The 18,942-nt window shown below is 38.3% G+C and overlaps 1 protein-coding gene across 1 annotated transcript in view; it reads left to right on the top strand.

The window, feature by feature from the left end:
* Nucleotides 1-11,480, top strand: part of TNS3 (tensin 3) — a gene marked incomplete at its 3' end in the record, with an annotated part of 62,984 nt that extends 51,504 nt beyond the window's left edge. Inside the window, exons 13-15 of the mRNA XM_010285351.1 lie at nt 10,680-10,858; nt 11,190-11,307; nt 11,397-11,480. Of these exons, the coding sequence (XP_010283653.1) occupies nt 10,680-10,858; nt 11,190-11,307; nt 11,397-11,480 (381 nt within the window). The remainder of the gene's footprint in view (nt 1-10,679; nt 10,859-11,189; nt 11,308-11,396) is intronic.
* Nucleotides 11,481-18,942: the final 7,462 nt, after the last annotated feature.

The following is an 18,942-nucleotide window of genomic DNA, read 5'->3' as shown; positions in this document are numbered from 1 at the left end:
GGTGGGAAAAGGAGCAGCAAGCCTAAAGTTTGAGAAACAAGGAAATACCTCTCATTAGCTCCCTTCCTTTTTCACACATGCTTGACAGTTCACTTGTCTTTGAGGACCATAGGTATGCAATATCTATGTGAGGAAAGGTAGAGAAAGTGGCCTTAGGGTATGTAGGTCTGTTAAATGTTCTAGAATTTCAGTATAAAAACCTAAGCCCTTAAAAAGTTCATTGTCATCATACTCTTACTGAGAATTAGTGCTTCTATGCGAGGATTAATAAATAACAAGAAATATCTTCTGTACTCACTGGGTTAAATGGCAAGCATTAAACAGTTTTAAAAAAAATCTTATAAAATCATAACTCACTGCACTTGCTTAAAGTCAAAAGTTTATTCCTGCATGTGTGGGAACAAACTAATGTATAATGTCATGGGAAGTTCCTCTTCGGACTTTAACATTGCTTTGCCTCCACAGTGCACAGCTGAAGCATCAGTTTAGTCCAACTCCATTCCCCTGCACATGCAGTAAAGCTGAAGTACTCAGCATACTTGCAGTGAAAGGCTGTAAACTTGGGCTGTGTTAGAAAGAAAAGAAAACCTTATAATACAAGCTAAATAATCCCTTAAAATAACAATAATATATTATTTGTGGTAACAGATCACAGGCCTGCTGGATGTGGTTTACCTTACCTTGAAGTAAACTCCTAGAGTTAGGGTAAGCAGGATTCTCCAAGGCAGTCAATTAGCTGTTGAGACTGCTGCAGCATAGGAAGTGTAATTGATAGCACAAAGAAATGCTGGCTGCCATGGGGGTAAGGAAAGAGCCATGAATAAAGGACAACCAAAACAGCAGTTGTTCACTGGTGAGTAATGGTTGGTCTTACAGAGTCAGGTTTTAGGGGGAGCTCTACACCCGATGATTTAAACAGTCCTAACAAGCATACCAAGAGAGTGCATTGGCCTGCGATGGAGGGAGTTGGCAGATCAGAGCTGAATGGCCCTGAGTGAGGTTGAATGGACAAATGAGTTATTCTGAGTGAGCCGGGAGCAAACAGTGCTGGAGATGATGAATGGGACTGACGTGATCTGTTGTGTGTGTGCCAAACTGGAGGGTTGAATTCCGAGAAGATGGTGGGGTTATCTGGTTTCCTGCATGAGTGTGCAGAAAATCTATGCCTTAAGAAGGCATGTGCATGTTTCCAGTTCCCTGCAAAGCTGGAAGAATGAGCTTAAGAATGAAACTGCACACAATTCAGCATGTCAGCTGGGATGTACATTTTGGTGCATTCTTAGCTCTCTTTGCTTGTACGTTTCTGCACCGACTGACTGATAGGCAGCTACCTCTCCTTTCACACTTCCTCCCAGAGGTTTTTATACACATGTACCCTTAACATAGCACAAACTACTGACTGCCCATGTAGCAGAGTTCTGGGTTCTGTCCAAAATGACATACTGGATTAAGTGCTCAGTGTTTTTGAGAATAGGAAGGAGACTGTGATCCTTGAATTTCTTTTTGCTAGGATGTGTCTTTATGAAGCTTGTAGAACAGTGGCTGATGACCTCTTTTCTCCTTCAGTGCTGTGTGCATCACTTACCAGAGGTGAATCAGTGCACTGTATATTAAGATTTTCCAATTTTTTTGCTTTTACATGAGCTGAGTTACATGGAGATGAGTTTCTGGTAGTAAATGAAGGTGCCATTTACTAGTAGAACAGTGCTGTGGAGTTCTTAGTTTTAAGTAACAAAGAAGCTTGTAGCCTGGGGAAATTTTGATGCGTATGTAAGCTTTTCTCAGCAGCCTTATGTTCTGCCTTTACTTCAATCTATGTATATTAGTTCATGCCTAAAACACATGACCTTAGTCTGCTGTGAAAAGATCATTTGTAAGACTTACTTCCTCAAACCAGCCATGTTTTATCATAAAGCTTATGCTTATTGGGTAGAGAAGGAAAGCTAAAACAGTGTTTTACTTCTACCTAGAAAACCGTAAAAGCAAGAATCTGTTAATAAATGTAAAGAACACAAAAGTTTTTACCTATTTTCAGTAAAACCTACCATTACTGTCACCCATGTCTCATCCCTACGCCCCATCTTTTCACTCTTAAAATGTTACAGTTTGTGTCTTTAGAAATTTTAGAAGCAGTTGAAGAATTGTGTGATCAAAATAAGGCAAAGCACATGAACGCATGCATTCAGCTTTTGGGGGCAGCCTGTTTCCATTGCTGTGACCAACAGAGGCATGTCTGTCTAAGTGGGCCAGCGTAAGAAAGAGAGGGACTGTATTTTCCATCAGGTTGAAATTATACTGTTGCTCTCAGCTAATTCTAATTCTTCTTCATGCATGAGTTACTGTGTTTGAAGATACATCTTAAAACATCCTTAGGTCACTTAATGTGGTAGGGACAACACAGATGTATGGTTCACACAGCCTTACATTTTGTGTGGAGTTCGCATAGTTTATCAGCTCAGTAAAGAACTGAGCATTAAACAAAGCCATCTTCCCTCCCTCCCTTAAAAAATCCCAACATGCAAAATGAATAAAAATGAGATGGCTAAACATTTGATTACAAGTGTCTGGAACATCTTCAGAGATCTTTCCTCTATCAAAAATAAATCTTTGATGATGGTCCAAATTACACTATCATAAATCATACTACAGTGTATCTGCAGACAAAGGAGAGGGCAACAAACCCTTTTTGTGTACTTTATTAAATAATAATTTTTAAAAGCATTGAACTGTTCCAGATGTTCCCATTCACTCTGTGTTTCTCTGTGGCAGAGCAGACCCAGTCCATCTGAAATAAGTTGTGAAGTGACAGGAGAACAAAGCTTGTCCAAATCCTCATGTGCTTTATTTGCATGTACTAACAATACACTACAAAACCTGTTGTAGTTTCCATTGCACAGGAAAATTTTGGTACCTGACTTGGAGTTAATTTTATAGTGGTCAACAGTAAATTTGAATGCAGTTTTTAGGTAAACTAAAGTTAAAAACTGAGGTTTTAAGTTAAAACTGGAGTTTTAACTAAATTCCATTTTCTAAACTAAATTTAGTTAAATGAATTTTTAAGCTAAAGTTAAAAATTGAATTTTAGTTACATTTAGCAGCACAGTTATTTTTAGTTTGTCATGTACTTACAGAATTGATAAAAATCTGTGGAGTAACTTTCAGGATGTTGGCCTGAGTGTAGCATCACCATGACATCTCTGTATGGGTTTGGAGATACCAGTTTGGATTTTGCAACTTGCAAAATGGGCTTGCTGCACATGCTTGGCACAGTGTAAAAGGGCTAAGAAACTGAAGTGGCCAGACCTGCAAAGCTGCTGCATCCTACACAGACAGGTTTAATGGCCTGCTTAGGTTTGGAGTAGAGTTTTGACCTTTTCATTTGCTTGTTAGACTAATAGGTTATAAGGAGTTTGGACTGCTAGTCTACTACCCCTTGTAGATGGGGGGGGGAACAATAGTTTGCTTGTGTTTGCTAAACATGGGGTATTTTTTCAAGAACAAAGAGATTTTTCTGGCTGCAATAGCAATTCCTACTACATTTTAGAAAGATTAAGGCACTGAAGATATCACTCAGTTGGCTGATTAATCCCTTTGAAACTGTTCCTATAGAGCTATGAATCTGAAAATTTGAGCATAACAAGATACTCTGTTAGCACTTGCATCAGAAACCCATCATTTTGTTTCAACCGGATATACATATGCTTGTCCTTTTTCCATCAGAACAATGTGTAGCTCAAGTTTTGTCTTGCAATCTTTGAAGATGTTATTTTTCCTTTAAATTTGTAACAGTGATTGTAAAGCTGATTATAAATTCTTAAAATAGATTTGCTTTCCTTTAAGCATAAAACTGTCTTGAAAGCTTGATCATTAAATGCCTTCTGCAAAAATCTTAAACTTTGTAGAAGATAAATGGTGCAGTAAAGGAAATCACTTTTGATTTAGATAGTGTTGTGGTAACATTTTTTAGTATGTGGGGCAGTCCCTGAAGGCTTCTCTGTTAGAAGTTAACTGATGGACTTCTTTTTTTTCCTTGATGAACTTTTAAGCCTTCTGTTGGTTTGAATCCCCATGTTTCACAGTAATGGGTGATCAGAGTTACGCAGGTCTTTTTAAACTGCTATATAGGCAGCAGCATCTGGAATTCCTGCAATGTTAACATAATTTTCCCCAGAGTCATGACTATGCTGAGGTCTGTGAAAGGGGCAGTAGAAAAACAGCCTTGTGGGTGTTTTTTTTCTGGAACGCTGAATTTTATCGATTTCTGGGCTGAACAGGTAGAGCCTCTTTTATGTCATGCTAACTTTTCACACAGGTTGAGACTATGGTGCGAAGCTTACTTGAAGTGCATCTGCTTTTTCTGTTCCTCTCTATGGATATTTTGAGACCAGCATCTGAAAACTAGTCCATGTTTTGGTTTTACAGCTCAAATCTGTTACTATTTTGTGTATACTGCGTCAATATATGTAGCCACAGCTAAATGTTATTTGGTGACCAAGTTCATGGAGTTTCTACAGAGACATGTTACGATTTCATAAACTGGGTTATGGTACAGAATATGCAAACCTTACATCTTCATGGGACTTTGAATTTTTTGGGTGTTTCGGTTTTTGGTGTTTTGGGGTTTTTTGTAGCATAGTGTTCTTAGGCTAGTGTAACTAAAAAAACAAGAGTTAATACTGAAGTCTTCCTGCAGCTTAGTAGGGACTTTTAATCATGTGGGACACTGAAGAACAGGACTTCTCACATCACTTTTCATACTCTGCCCTTATTTTGTTTATATTTCATATTTTGACAAGCTTTTTTAATCACTATGCATGCACCTCAGTATATGTAATGAATGAGGAGATGCATTTTGCAGAGCAGCTGGGAGAATGTAGGTTCTGGTGGTGGTATCTACAGCATATGGAAATGTAAGTTCCTGAGAATGTTGTGCAGGGATAATTCCTGGTGTTCCGATACCTGCTGAATTTGACACTATGAAGAGACTTGATAAAGAAGGACACTGTATGGAATGCAGAGATGATAATTGTGGCTTCTGAAGACTCAGAGAGACTTTGGATAAGTTTCTTGTTTCACTTGTGGAGTGGAGTGTATGCATAGATCACTGCGCAGAAATTCCTGCTAATCACCATTTACATGACTATGACCTGTTTCTCAGGTCTCACTCAAGACAATACATGAGTACATTTCCATCCAAAGACAATTTATGTGAAGGGTCAGATGAATGTTCTTTCTAGTGCTGAATAATTTTTCTAGTTGATAGTTGACAAGAAAAGTTAACAGAAGCAAATTACGTTCAACAGTTTGAAGAAACGTAATATTGAGTGTGATTATTTATCCTTAGACCACTTCAGAGGCTTTAAATTTTCTTGGAAAAAATAGCCCTGTTTTTTTAAGGTTGTTCTAAAACCTGTTGACATTATCATTTGCTTCAGCTGGCTTTGGTGGAGCTCATGCTCCAAAACAGTAAGGCTTTTTGTTTTAGGATTGGTAGCAATAGTAGGGGTTCCAGTGACCTTTCAAACTAGATGCAAAGTCATGTATAAATTTTTTCTGAAAGGGAGACTGCTTGGATCATTATCTTTCAGTAACTGAATCTAAGATAATAGCTTTAAAACAAAAGAGTTGGCTAAGCTTCTGAAATGCATGGTTCAGGTCGTGGTTTTTCACATCAGTGTTATTTCATGTTGTGAAGCTCAGTGTCTTCAATCCTGTTGGAAGATTGACTTTGTGAAAATACAACTATATTTTATCCCTCTGAAGGTGGGATGACCTGAAATTATGAACCTGTGAGATTAACGTACTGGTGAACTGTGTTTAGATGGATTAGATGTAACACAAAATCAGGTACTGTTGGAATAATTCATATTTTTAAGATATTTTTTACTAAAATTATCTTTTGAGTAATGTTGTTATTTTGACTACATTATCAGTGGTATTGCTGTTCTTAAGAGTGACTTCTGGGTGTGCAGTGTATAGGGTAGGTGGTGCTAAAGAAGGAAAAAAAGATAGAAATTTGGGGAAAATGGGGACCCAACACATCTTTGCTTTCTTGAGACTATACATTTAAAGACATTTGACTAGCTGAGTGGCCACTACAAATCAAGATGAGTTATCTGAAATGTAAAAATTTTGTTTGTGATTGTTTTGTTTGTGATGGAGGAGGAGTGGAGGGGAGTTTCCTACTTTATTTCTTTTTCCTTAATGTGAGCTCTTTGTTCATTCCACAGAGATGGCTGTAAAAAAGATTTTTATCACTCTACCACAAAGTTCCTGCAACCACCTTTTCCTCTTTACGTCCTCCTTAGACCCCATGCCTTTTAGGTTGTAAGGATAAACACAAAGTTAATTTTACCTTCTGGAATGTCAAATTAGTGTAATGGTATTTGTATTATGAAACTTACAGGTTAGAATACCACTTAGATGCATTTCATAACCAGAAAACCATAGAGTTTTGTAAATGTAAACTGAGTCCTTGTAAATTAAGTCCTTAATCTCGTTTCCAGAAATCTGTATAATACTATGAGTCCACCATTGACCAATACTTGGAGATGGTCACCTGACTAAGAGGGATGAAGAAAAAGCAGAGGCATTCAGTGCTTTTTTTGCCTCAGTCTTTACTGATAGACCTTGGGCTGCCCATTCCCCTGAGTTGGAGGACCAACCACAACATGAGTGACTTTCCATTTGTGGACACTGAGATTGTAAGGAGCCAGCTGCATGGGCTTAATCCCAGAGTGCTGAAGGAGCTAGCAGGTGTTACAGCAGAACCCCTCTCGATCATCTACTAAAAGTCTTGTGAGGTCTACAAGACTCAAACTACAAACACTACAAAATGTAGTGTTAACCAGGAGAACATGTGACTCTAGAGACTAAAGCATTTTTATCCTGTTGTGATTCAATGTGTCATGATCTCCCCCTGCCCCAAACCAGTTTGAAGAAGTTTATTTATAGGGTCTATGTAAGTCTTTTGTATAATACATTGCTTTTGTTAAAAAAGCAAAAAACCCGAACCTTTTCATGCACAAAGTCATAATGTGATTTTAGAGCCCCTTATAGTGGGTTAAACAACAAGATGCTGAAACTTTCATATTTCTTATGGGGTTTTTTTATAATTATTTATTGTAAGAGGTTTCCAGTTTGACTGTAATTTGCACAGTTGGCTGTGATACAAACTAGGTAGAAGTTTAGGGAAGGTCTTCAATGGACTATGCTGGATTTTGGAAAAGACTGAGAGTTCTATTTTACAAATGATAAGGACTTCCACAATGGGCAGAAGGGCTGTTGGTCTTTTTTGTCTGTCTATCTTCTTTTTCTACCTCCACAAGAAAAGTTCTTCCTAGCGAGTCCTACCAGGTATGCTGTACTTACCCACTTTCATGTAAGGACGGTTTTGAGGCTAGCCCACCAGCCCTGTGAATCAAGCGGAAACGTGTAAGTGTCATCTTACTAAGTGTTGTGGTAACAAAGTAAAGGTGGACCTTTTCAATGGTGTGCCTCCTGCACTTGGTAAATACAAACATGTAACATGTGAAGAGTTAACATAATAGTTTTTGAAGTTTAGCTGGGACAACTGCTAATGTATGAGAGACAGCACTGTTGTTGACATGCCACTGCAGACAAGGTTTTTAGCTTTGTGTTGTTTTCTTTCTAATAGTTACAAATACTTCTACCTAGTACTCCAGGAAAGCTACGTGACTAAAGAAACCAAACAAAGATTAACCTTTAACCACTGGCCATGCTTCTGTTAGCTGTAGCATTGGCATGGTGATAACCATCTGACAAGATAAATGCTTGATGCTGTTCTGATGCCCATCTGTTGGAATGTTATTGGAATGTTCTTCAGGGAAAACAAAATTATTTTTGTAGTTCACAAGGGAAAAGAAAGAAATGAGAGCATACAAAATGCTTTCAAAGAAATAAATATGCGCTCCTGGGATATTTATGAAGGTCTGCCAAAACTTTTAAGCTAAACTACAAGAACAGAAATGAATGATGTGACTTCTAGGAAGTCTTGGATCCTGACACTTTACACTGTAGAAGACGGCTTTTAAATTAATAACTCAAAACATCTGTTAAATTGAGGCAGCTCAAGTACGTTTGCAAAACTAATAAACTAAGTAGTTTTTTGTGGACATTTTCACTTAACTTGAATCTAAGAGATGAAAATTATTTGCTTTAAGCTTTATTGCAATATATCAGCTTAAGTTCTCCCCTCTGTCATCCAACATCTGCTGGGAATTTGATCCGTAAAGCATTTCCAGTCTGTTTAAAAAAATACCTGTCCAGTTTCCCTGAGACACCTGTTTGCAGCTTTCTGAGGACTGTATTAACTTCGTAGAAATTACAAGCTTCACGAGTTTATGGATACTAATGACATAAGTGTATGAATATCATTGGTGATGAAGCCCTCTCATTAATATGACAAGTAAAATCTGCACTAATTTTTAAGATCTGTTTTGATGCATCCAAAAGGTAGACATTGTCGCTCATAAATTAGTCTATGTGGCTGTTTTAAGTAGGAGAGGCACATACAGAAAGAAACTGCCTTTACCGTAATAACTTGGTTACAAATGGAGTGAAACTCTAATGTGCTGTTCCTGGCTCCCATTACCTCCTGCAGAGGAGCAGTGGGACTGGGAGTGCCTGGTCTCAGATGGTCTCTTTGAAGGCTGAGATTCTGCACAGTGATTCCCACTCATTTTTCTTTACAGAAATTAAAAACACAAAAAAGAATTCCAATGCAAAAACTTGGTAAATTCTGGAGTAGTATGAACTCTGTCTACGTTCTGAAGTGTCTTCAGTTTCAGTAGAAATCTTCATTACTTTTTAGTATCCCTTATTAGGTTTGGTAGATATTTGTGATTTCATGTCGTTTTCTGGCTTTGAAGATCTTGTTTGATGCATCTAGTTTGCTCACAGTGTCTTCAGAAGATACTCATTTCACCTGAAAGACCTCATGTGAAGTTTCTAGTCAGGTCAAAAAGGGTTAAATAAGTGTTTAAAATATGGGTGCTTAAAAAGTATTTTAGTTTTCGAAGTTGTACCATAAAAACAGAATCTTATCTGTGTCTTTTCCAAGATGTGCTAGGTATATTTATATTGTCAGTAAAATAAAGAACTGGCTAAATTTGACCCTATTGGTGGAGTTTTCAAAAGTGAATAGCAGGGGTTTATTTATTTATTGTCTTTAGTAGTAGTTACTGTCACACTGACTTTGATGGTAGCAGAACTGGATTTTTGAAAGTGTCTAATTCTGTAGTTTTACAAGAGAGAAATATTTTTAGGATAAGCCACTACTTGCCAGCAAGTTATTCAGGTTGATACGTATGTCAATGCGGAATCACTTCAGTACCACAGATTTTAGTCTGTAATACCTGTCTATATTTTAATCTTGCATGAAAACTGTTCTCCTGTACAGAAAACTATTTGTGCATTGATGCTTTATAATTGAATTACATTATCAAGGTGGAATGTCTATAACACAGGCGCTTATGCTTCATGCCAGATTTTACACCTTGGCTTCTGTCAGCTACTTCAGATTAGGAAAAGGATGTGTGGAAGGTGTACACTGTTGTCTTTCTCTACCAAAGTGGCTGGTTCAGCCCTCCTGGTGGCGTACATAGGGGACGTGCTTTGGGCTCCTACTGTTAGGGCTCCATGGTCAGGATGTGTAGGAGATATGCTTCATCAGTACATACTTAGAGTTGGAAAGTATTTGAAGAGTTTAAATGGCACCAAGCAATGAAAATAAGATCACTTACAAACCCTGAGCTCTTTAAAGAGAAATAGCTAATTCTGAAAGATCTTTTTGCATATATGGACAATAAAAGCTCTCAGAGGATTATCTGAAAAGTTGCTATGCATACAGTTACGGGATCCTTGTTGTTGACTTACTCTGATGAAGAAGGGTAGAAAAAGCAATTGCTGCAGGAATATTCTGAAAGTGCCTGTTAGTGGGAGTGGATGACTAAGTATGAACTCCTGCTAATCATAAAACTGTAGCTAATGACACTCTCTTAATAGTGACTTTGGAAACAAATACTGCTATATGCCCTTGAATATCCTCGACTGTTCTGCTGACTCTGCTTACTCTTGTGCTCCATTCCTCAGACTCCAAAAGGTTGCAGCTCCTCTGTGTATCTAATACCCAGTTTCTGTGGTTAAGTGTGATTGCCATGTGTGTCACAAAAGGTGTACTGTTACCTGTGTTTATAAGGGCCCAGGGTCTGTGTTAACTAAAAGGAAGCTGTTTTTTTTCGGGGAAAACGCAGTCCTGGAAAGCAGCAATGGCTTTTGCGGAGAGCTGCTGTGTGTTAGGGATGGAAAGAGGTTTCCCATTTGGCTGCCCGCAGCGGCCCCTGCTGGCAGGCTGTACCGGTGGCGCTGGGAGTAACCTCTTCCAAAAATGAGGGTCGGCACAAACATGCTGCTTCACTCCTCTGGAACCAGGTGTACTGCAAATATGTTCCAACTCGTGTCAGCCAGGCTAACTACAAGTGATTTTCTTTTTTTTTTTTTTTCTTTGCCCAGCTATGTGGTTTTGTAAAGCGATTATGAAACCAGTTATTTCATGAGTGTTCTTGAACAGAATCACTTAAGGCACAATAGTGAAGTTTGTTTTAACAGCTCTAACTGAAAAAAAAAGTTTGTTAATCGGTTTACCTATTTGTTTTCAGCAACAGGTACACAAGATGACGATGCAACAGGGGGAAGGATCAGGAAGTTAAGCGTTGGGCAGTATGACAATGATGTCCCTGGGCAGCTGTCATATAACAGGTGTGGATGGATGAAGCCTCCTGCCAATGACCAGGCTGTAAATCCAGGATCACCGATTCCCGTCGGGGAGACCAAGGAGGTAAACAATGAAGAATTTTTCAAGAAAAACTTATTGAAGTGAATGGCTAATAGGGAGTCCCATGTTTGTGTTCAGTGTCCAAAATCAGTGTGAAGCAATTGGGCAGTTGCATCATAGCAGTTATCTCAGAAATGCAATTCAATGTTTAAGGGTGTCCTGCTCTTGCATTCTCTGTGTGTTTGCATGTTTTCAGTGTTCAGGTTCTCTCTGCTGGAACAGTGGATCAGATTATATGAAACCTTCTATAATCTCATGAAAAATGCCCCACTGTGTTGTAGAGTTAAGTGGGAATTTTCACACTGTAATTTTTCTTTTTTTGTGCCTTTTCTAGATGTCTGTTGCATGTTACCAAGATGAAATAGATGGGGGAATCTTTTCCCCAAAGAAGAATGGAAATGAAGCTGTCCCATCCACACCAGCTTTTCCCCTGTCACCGGAGACGACATATGGTAAGAAAATGTCTGTGTCTCTATTTTATTAGCACTATTAACATTTTAGCTGTTACTGAGGAGGAATTGTACTTCCCCTTCTCTCCTAGTGAAAACCCCTCCACTATACCATCAGCAGATTCCCTCCAGCCAAAAGGTCAGCAGCCCATCTGAGCTGTACAGAACTGGTCCTGGTAAGATACCTCTACTTCTTAAATAATTTGAAACTGAACCGTGTATGAATGCAACTAACACAACAGTAGTTATTCCTTTTAAATAGGGTATATACCTGGTGAATTTAGACATGCACAAGTCGGAGAACTAGAATTTAACAGTACTATTTTAATCATATCAAAAAGGAGTAAACAATGAAGAATTATCCAAGGAAGATTTAATGGTGTTAATTGTCAACAGGCAGTCCCATGTTCATATTCAGTGTCCAAAATCAGTGTGGAGCAATTAGGCAGTTGCGTCATGGCAATAAGAGGAAATGCAGCTCAGTGTTTGAGGCTATGCTGCTCTTGTTCTCTGTATGTGTTTGCGTTGTTTCAGTGTTCTATGATCTCTCTGCTGATGTTTGATAATATCAAGATAGTGCTGTCAGGAGACTTGAGTTGCTTGTGATTTTTAGTAGGTTTTGTCTGAGGAAAGAGGGGAGATACTCATGTTGCCATCTTGCCTGGCAAGTGAAGCTTTACAATAGAGCTTGGCAGCAGCTATGCTCAAGTCAAGGAGATCCTTAATCAAAGAAATGAATGTTCTGTGTAAATGCACAAGCATAGAAAAGTAGTTGTAATAGATGATTACATGGTTAAAGATTTAATGTGATCTAGCTATGAATTTTATTAACAGAGGATTCTTCTTTGAGGCATTAACTCTTCTGTGATAAAAATAGCACCAAAGCTATTGTTAGCTGTCACCTTTTCTGTATGAAATTATTTTAAAACAGTAAGTTTAAAAAAAAAAAAAATTCACGTGACTGCATCAGAAAGTGCTGGACATAGAAGGAAGCCAACATAATTTATTTAAAACCTGAATAAAAATCACAGACATTCATTTAAATTGTATGCATTAGAAGATGTTCAGATGATAATTCATGTATATGTATAGTTTTATTGTTTAGGCTATGACTGTCTTCTCAGGCAGGATCTTGATAGTAGAGTTTCCAATAAATTTGACAGTGGATTTTGATGCAATAATAGTTAGTGTTGTGTTTTTAACTTTGGAAAATCCTTCTGGTTTGATTTGCCTCAATATCAAAAGCAAATAATATCAACACAGAATAAAATTATCTTTAGTAATAAAGCAATCTTCTACCCAGTTCAAGACATCTCTATGGTTCAGTTGCTGTGGCTTTGCCCTTTACTCTCTCAACTCTTAAACAATTAGTGGTAGATATCCTCCTGAGGGCGGCTTCAGCAAATCAATTACAGGTTGCTCACATTGAGTGAATCTACTAAACACTTTGTTGTTAAATGGTTTCCATCGCTGTTGCTAAGAGTTAGGACCTTTCCTGGAAAATTTAGTGGCTTTCAGCGTATTTCTCTGTTTTGGTGATTCTCCTGCTTAATTCCAAATGCTGTCATCTCTCAAATGCTGGATTTAGATAATCAGTTATTGGGACACTGAAAATAATTATTCTAGCTTGGAGCAAAGCACGTAATTCTCCCTTTGGATGCCCCTTTAAAAATGATGCTGAAAGTGTACTGAATGCTACAGGTCAAGTGCTCGGCTCCCTATGGCTTTGCTTTTAGCCGCAAACATAATGTACTTTGACACTAAGGTTAAAGGTGGGTCAGCTAGAAAATCTGCAATACACCATTAGCAAGCACCTCTAAGAAATGTTAATTGTGTGACTTTCCCACCAGAGCACAGAAATTTCTATTGCCAGAGGCAATTATTAGAATCCTACTTTAAATATTTATTTTCTTTTCTCCCTTTTCCCTTCACTATTCTACTTTATTTATTGCTTGTATCTACAGTAAGTATCTATTTACTGTATTTACTTGCTTCTGTATCTTCTGACTTTGGCAAGAAGTGAAGACTATGTCTTCTGATTACTTTTCCTACCAATCCCTAATTTATGGCCAGAGCAAGAGCATCATGTTTTGTGTGTTGAATGAGGCCAAGAATATGAAGGGAACAGAAGTTGCTGTTCCAGTGGTTGAGACTGCTCTAATACACATGCGACAAAGGTGACTCTAACAGTATGCACTTTGCAAGGATTCTGACAGGCTACGTTTTTAGTATTTTCCTTTGCGGCCTTGTTCTTTTTTTAAATTAAATGCTTTCGTGGTTTTTATTTTGGTAGAAGTTGGGAAACACTGACAACGTACAGATTGAGACCTTTGAAGTCATGGACTCTGGAATCTTAATTTCTGCCATTAAGATATTGCCCCTTTTGTCTTAGTTAAGATCACCCTTGAATTCAAAATTGTTTTCTTCTGCATCTCGGCTTTCGTCTGCATTCCAAGTTAGTAGTGAGGATGCTGTAACATCTGGCTACCAATTATCTAGATACATTACTGTCTTATTTCCTCCCCACTTCCTTGTGGAGAACATCTTTCAGTGTAGTTAGCACTTCTATCAAGGGAGAACTACTGTGGTTTTAGAAAAGTATAAAAGTATACATTTTAAAAGAACAATACCTGTTTTTGTGTATTCTATATTCAAGAATTACAATGACATCCAGTCTTTATGTATACCAAATTATGAAATTACCTGTTCTTGTCTAAGTTATTCTTGTTGTAAACTGTGTACCTTATATCTTGAATGCATCTAACTCTGGTTCTTAAACTATTGATTGAAGGGCACAATCTTCACTGAAGCCTGAGACAAAATGTATAAAATGGTGCTCTGTTAGCCCTAGAAATCTTAACTTTCTTTCTAGGTGAAACAACTTTGTTAGGGAAAGTCAGGCCAGTGGTGTTACGCATCTGTCTCCCTTTCATTAGCTATGCCCTACCTCTTCTTTCTCCCTATGCATTTCTCTAAGACAGCCTGCCTGTGCCAGCTAGAGAGAGCAGGGTTCCTTTCCAGAGCCTTGTTCGTCTCAGACAGGAGCAAGTCTAACCTCCTTCAGTCTGTGTTCAGGCATGCAGTCCTGTCGTGTCAGCGCTGCCGCTCCAGCCATCACTTGCTGCCATGGTTTCATTGCCCTTTTCCTCACTTTACATGGCTTGCAAGTAATACAGTACCCACGGACTTCATTCCGAATTGTCTTTTGAAAGACACCTTGTTTCTTAAGACAAACTTGAGCAGTCTATAAATTGGCTAGTTTTATAAATACCCCATGAAAAAGCAGGCTCCAGATAGAACCCAGATACAGCTCTCAGAGTAACACAATAGCCGTTGTACATCCCATGGGACAGTCCCACACATCAGCGAAGGAACAGGAGCACTATTTGTAGGCCATTTTGAAGCTTATAAAGGCTCTCTTGTCTCAGACAGCATACAGCTAATTGAAGTCCCTTTGTATATTGGAGTAACAAATAAAAGCGTAGCAAGCTCTTTGCCGGAGGACTGAACTCTGGCTAACCACCCCTGCCATGCCACCGCTCAGGCAGGACGGGAGGAGCTGCCCCTCCTCAGCCCTGGCCAAAGCATAGAAAGAGCTTTGCAGAAAATCTGCATTCACAAACAGGCGCTGTCTTGCAGCAGAAGGCAGGAATCTGTGGAACAAGGGAAGATTGTCTATAATCCTTTATCCATGTACTGACAAAGAAGACATGATGTCCTGGTTTTCTCTCTTTTCTCAACAGCCTAAGTATACTTACATATTTCAAGCAGTGCATATGGTGGAATGATAGCACTGCTGCTGGTACGAGGAATCTTGGAGCCGTCAAGCATGTGTGAGGCCTTGCCTTTTCATACCCAGCGCAGAGCTTAGCCTAGGTACCGTACTCAAAGCTCGTGTTACATTTACGAGCTGCATCTTTTCTAAAAATTGTCAGAAGGTCATCTTTTCTCCTCATGCTGTCATGGAACTCTTCAAGACCAGACACTGGAGTTATTTTTATGTTTTTTCTCATACAGACTCTGTTTTTATCTGATGGAGACATTGTAATCATAAATTCCCCTCATTGACTTAATATAGACTTACTCTGTTACATCACCCAGTAGAGTGATGAATGTTTCATAAATCTCTTGGAAGGCAAAACTGCAACCTAACAGATAGCCTCATTAATTGCATAATTCTATTACTGATTATAATTTGAGACTGTTGTAATGTCGTACTGTTACTTCAGGATTGTAATTTCTTCCAGTCACTGAGTTGCAAGGGAAATTAAATGTACTGCTTAATTGTTCAATAAAAAAAGTCAAGGTTCTGAACTGAAAGCATTTTCTGTGCGTCAGGAGGGCTAGTAGCATAGAGAATAAAAGTGATAATAATTTGTGAGAGGGAAAAATCCCCAGTTTATGATGTGCAAAATCTTTCCTCACAATATGAAAAGGCTTCACATAATATTTATTTATACCTGCTTTCATCTCCTCCCGTTAACTGTTTATGTAAGGTGTACATGTCCAAAGCAAGAGATAGATATGGAACTTTTTCAGAAATTTGGGTTTATTTGCTTAGAACATCAATGCATCCACTTCAGTGGATGGTTATCTTAATCTCTGTCCTCCTGGAAACAAAAGTGGATTTTGGTTTTTGCTGTTGTTGTGACTTTGGGTTTGGGTTTTTTGGGTTGTTTTGTTTTCTTTTGTTAGTTTTGTGGGGGTTTTTTGTTTGTTTTAAACATTGAGGCTATTAACAAGTAATAGATAAATTCAAGTAGTGGCAAGTAATTTATGATGTTTACTACAAGGCAGTAGTAAATTGCCCTGCAATTAACCTTGACATGTTTATCTCATGGGTAAATACAGTGCTTACCTCCACAATATTTTTATAATGAAACAGGTAATGTTTCTTAGTTAAAATATACCATTTACTAGTGCATATGAAGCCTCCATAGGCTTTAGGAGCAAGCAGGAAAGGGCTCTGTTCTCCTGTTAAGTTCATGTTGGTAGAATCCTAATCAGGTCTTCCAGAAAGAGCATGTGGAATGCTGTAAAGCATAGTTATAAATGTTGAAAGGCCATTTCTTGGCCATTGTAAACACTGAAGTCAATATAATGTCCTGTGATCTTCCCTGGAGTACTGTCATTGACACATTCAGTTCAGTAAAACTAACCTTTATGCAAACTTGTTATTGCACAAAGTTTGGAGATGACTTGATGTATTTTCAAGTCTTTATTGTCACAGACCTCCTTCTGTTTGCACCACTGGTTATGATACAGTTCTCAACATACCTTTCAAATACAAACATGGAAATTTTGTGTCTTCTCCAGCCTACAGAGAAAGAAGCAATGCTTATTAACAGCGATTTCAGTCTGGTAATCCAAATTCACAGCAAAGGTGATAATGTTCTGTCTCATATGCTGAACAGATTAACAGTTTCATTTAATTCACATCAATCCGAATGGTGGAAAATATGTTGTAACAGAAGAACCAAACTGAAACTGAAAATAACTTCAGATACTTGTACTCTATGCCTGCTTTTAGTGAGCAATGTTAACCAAAATACTCATAGTTTAAGTGTCTACAACTGAGCTGTTTGGTAATCAGCTTTAATTGAGCTTTTTTGGCTAAGATTTTCATGGGAGGCACTCTCCCAGCGCACACTGATTAACTTACCAAAGCTTTATTCTCTGGCTTAGAGATGAGAATGAAATTATTTAGAGATTAATCCATTTCACTAGCTAAATACGTACTATTTTTGTTTATAGCCATGTTATGTGTTTCTACATAAAACCTTACAAATTCTGTACATATTTTAACCACTCATTGAAAATTCTAACGTCATTTATTCAGAGGAGTAAGGAATATATATATACATACCTGATTATAAAAAGTCTGGGGAATGCCAAGTCCATGGAAGATAGTATATGATGAAGAAGCAGTGGGACAATATAAATGTGTTTTCTTTGGCTGATATGTTAAAGCTGACAAAAGATGCCATTCTTGTTACTGAATTTTCATAAGAAAGCTTATTGCCTAAAGTATACTGTCTTTCATTAGTTTTGGATACTTTAGTTTGAGAAAATATTCTGGAACATTAATATAATACAGTTTGTAGCCAATTTTGTATCTGATCACAGAATCAAAAATTCTTTAAATTCGATGCTTATGTCAAGACAAGATATTTCATGGTAAAATGTTCTTATAGCCCTGTGAGTAAACTTTTGCAAGAGACAGGGTTTGGTGTGACCTACAGGTTGAACATCATGTTGAACATGAGACAAATTCATGTGCTACAGATGGTCATGGAAAATATGTTGACTCTGAGTGCTAGCAGAATGCATAATCTAGTGCACATGTGCGTAATTCCATGTGCAGCTGCTCTGTTACCCTGCAGAATAAAAAAAAAAAAGGAAGAGAGGATGGTTAGGTGCTTCAGCCATTACACTGATGATCAGTGAAGCTAGTCACTGTCTCCTCTTCCTCCCACCCTCACTTTTGTAGCAGGATTTCCACCTGGACAGAAACACTGTGATTGCAGATCAGAACGAGCTTTAAGCCATGTCCTGCCCTGTTAAAATTGCATTGGAGAATGAATCACATACTGATTTGGCAAGACCTTCTGGTTTATACTGTGTGTTTCACTTTCTGTGAAAGTATTCACATTGCTCTTTTTTCTTGGTTTTACTGGATGACTTTTCATTCCATGCGAGGAAAGTGCTGATTGATAAGCAAATAAAAGAACTGAGACTGTCCCTCTAACACCCCTCTCAGAGGCTGGATGGCACTGTCTGCATTATCCATTTGAACTAAAACCCTCCTGAAAAGTTACATGGCATCTTCTCCTTAAAATAGCAAATGTGAATTAACTTTTCTCATAGGGAAATGAGTATCCAAGTGGCGGGGACCCTAAACATAGAAACAAGCTCTTTACTATCACCCACCCATTTCATCCTCAAGTCAAATGTTGAACTGTGTTAAAGAAGGTAGATCTTGACAAAAATGCTGTCCTACAGGAATTCATATGTAATAAGGTTTTTAGCTCGGGACATCTTTAAAGTCTCTTACACATTTTAAGTCTTCCATGATGGCTCCTCGATCCCATGCTCATACCACTAAAGCAAATAACTGCCGATAGGTTTTCCTTCAAGAACACCCACCCCGTAGACTTCATCACTTACTTGGGGCCACCTCACTTTAATCCAGTCTATCTACTATTTGTTTGGTCTTGACTCACTTTTTATAATACTGTGAATTTAAAATGAAACAAGTGCCTTTTTTCAAAAGAAGTTATTAACTGAGGAAAAACCTGAAACCAGCAGCAACGCAGAAAAGAGCACCTGCATGCTTGGCAATACAGTCCACTAGATACTGTCTTCACTGCATATCCTGGCATTTGACAGCCACACAATATCAAGGCTTTGATTCTGTCTTCAAAGCCTGTGTTGCAGATGCTCCCAAGCTCTTCAAAGACTGTCTGTCCATCCGTGGCCTTAAATGCCCCCATGGCTGCGCTGTACCGCAGCAATGGAAGCGCCTGTCACCAAAGTAAGACTAGTGAGTATTTAGGACAGATGCTTTTCAACAGATGGCCCACAAGCATAGAATTTACTCACAGTGCATAACAGAATGACCACAAACATTGTGGCACT

Source organism: Phaethon lepturus, unplaced genomic scaffold (assembly GCF_000687285.1).
Source record: "Phaethon lepturus isolate BGI_N335 unplaced genomic scaffold, ASM68728v1 scaffold6214, whole genome shotgun sequence".
In the NCBI taxonomy this organism is placed as follows: Eukaryota; Metazoa; Chordata; class Aves; order Phaethontiformes; family Phaethontidae; genus Phaethon; species Phaethon lepturus.
The sequence above is the reverse complement of the archived record's forward strand: the minus strand, read 5'-3'. Positions and strand labels throughout refer to the sequence as shown.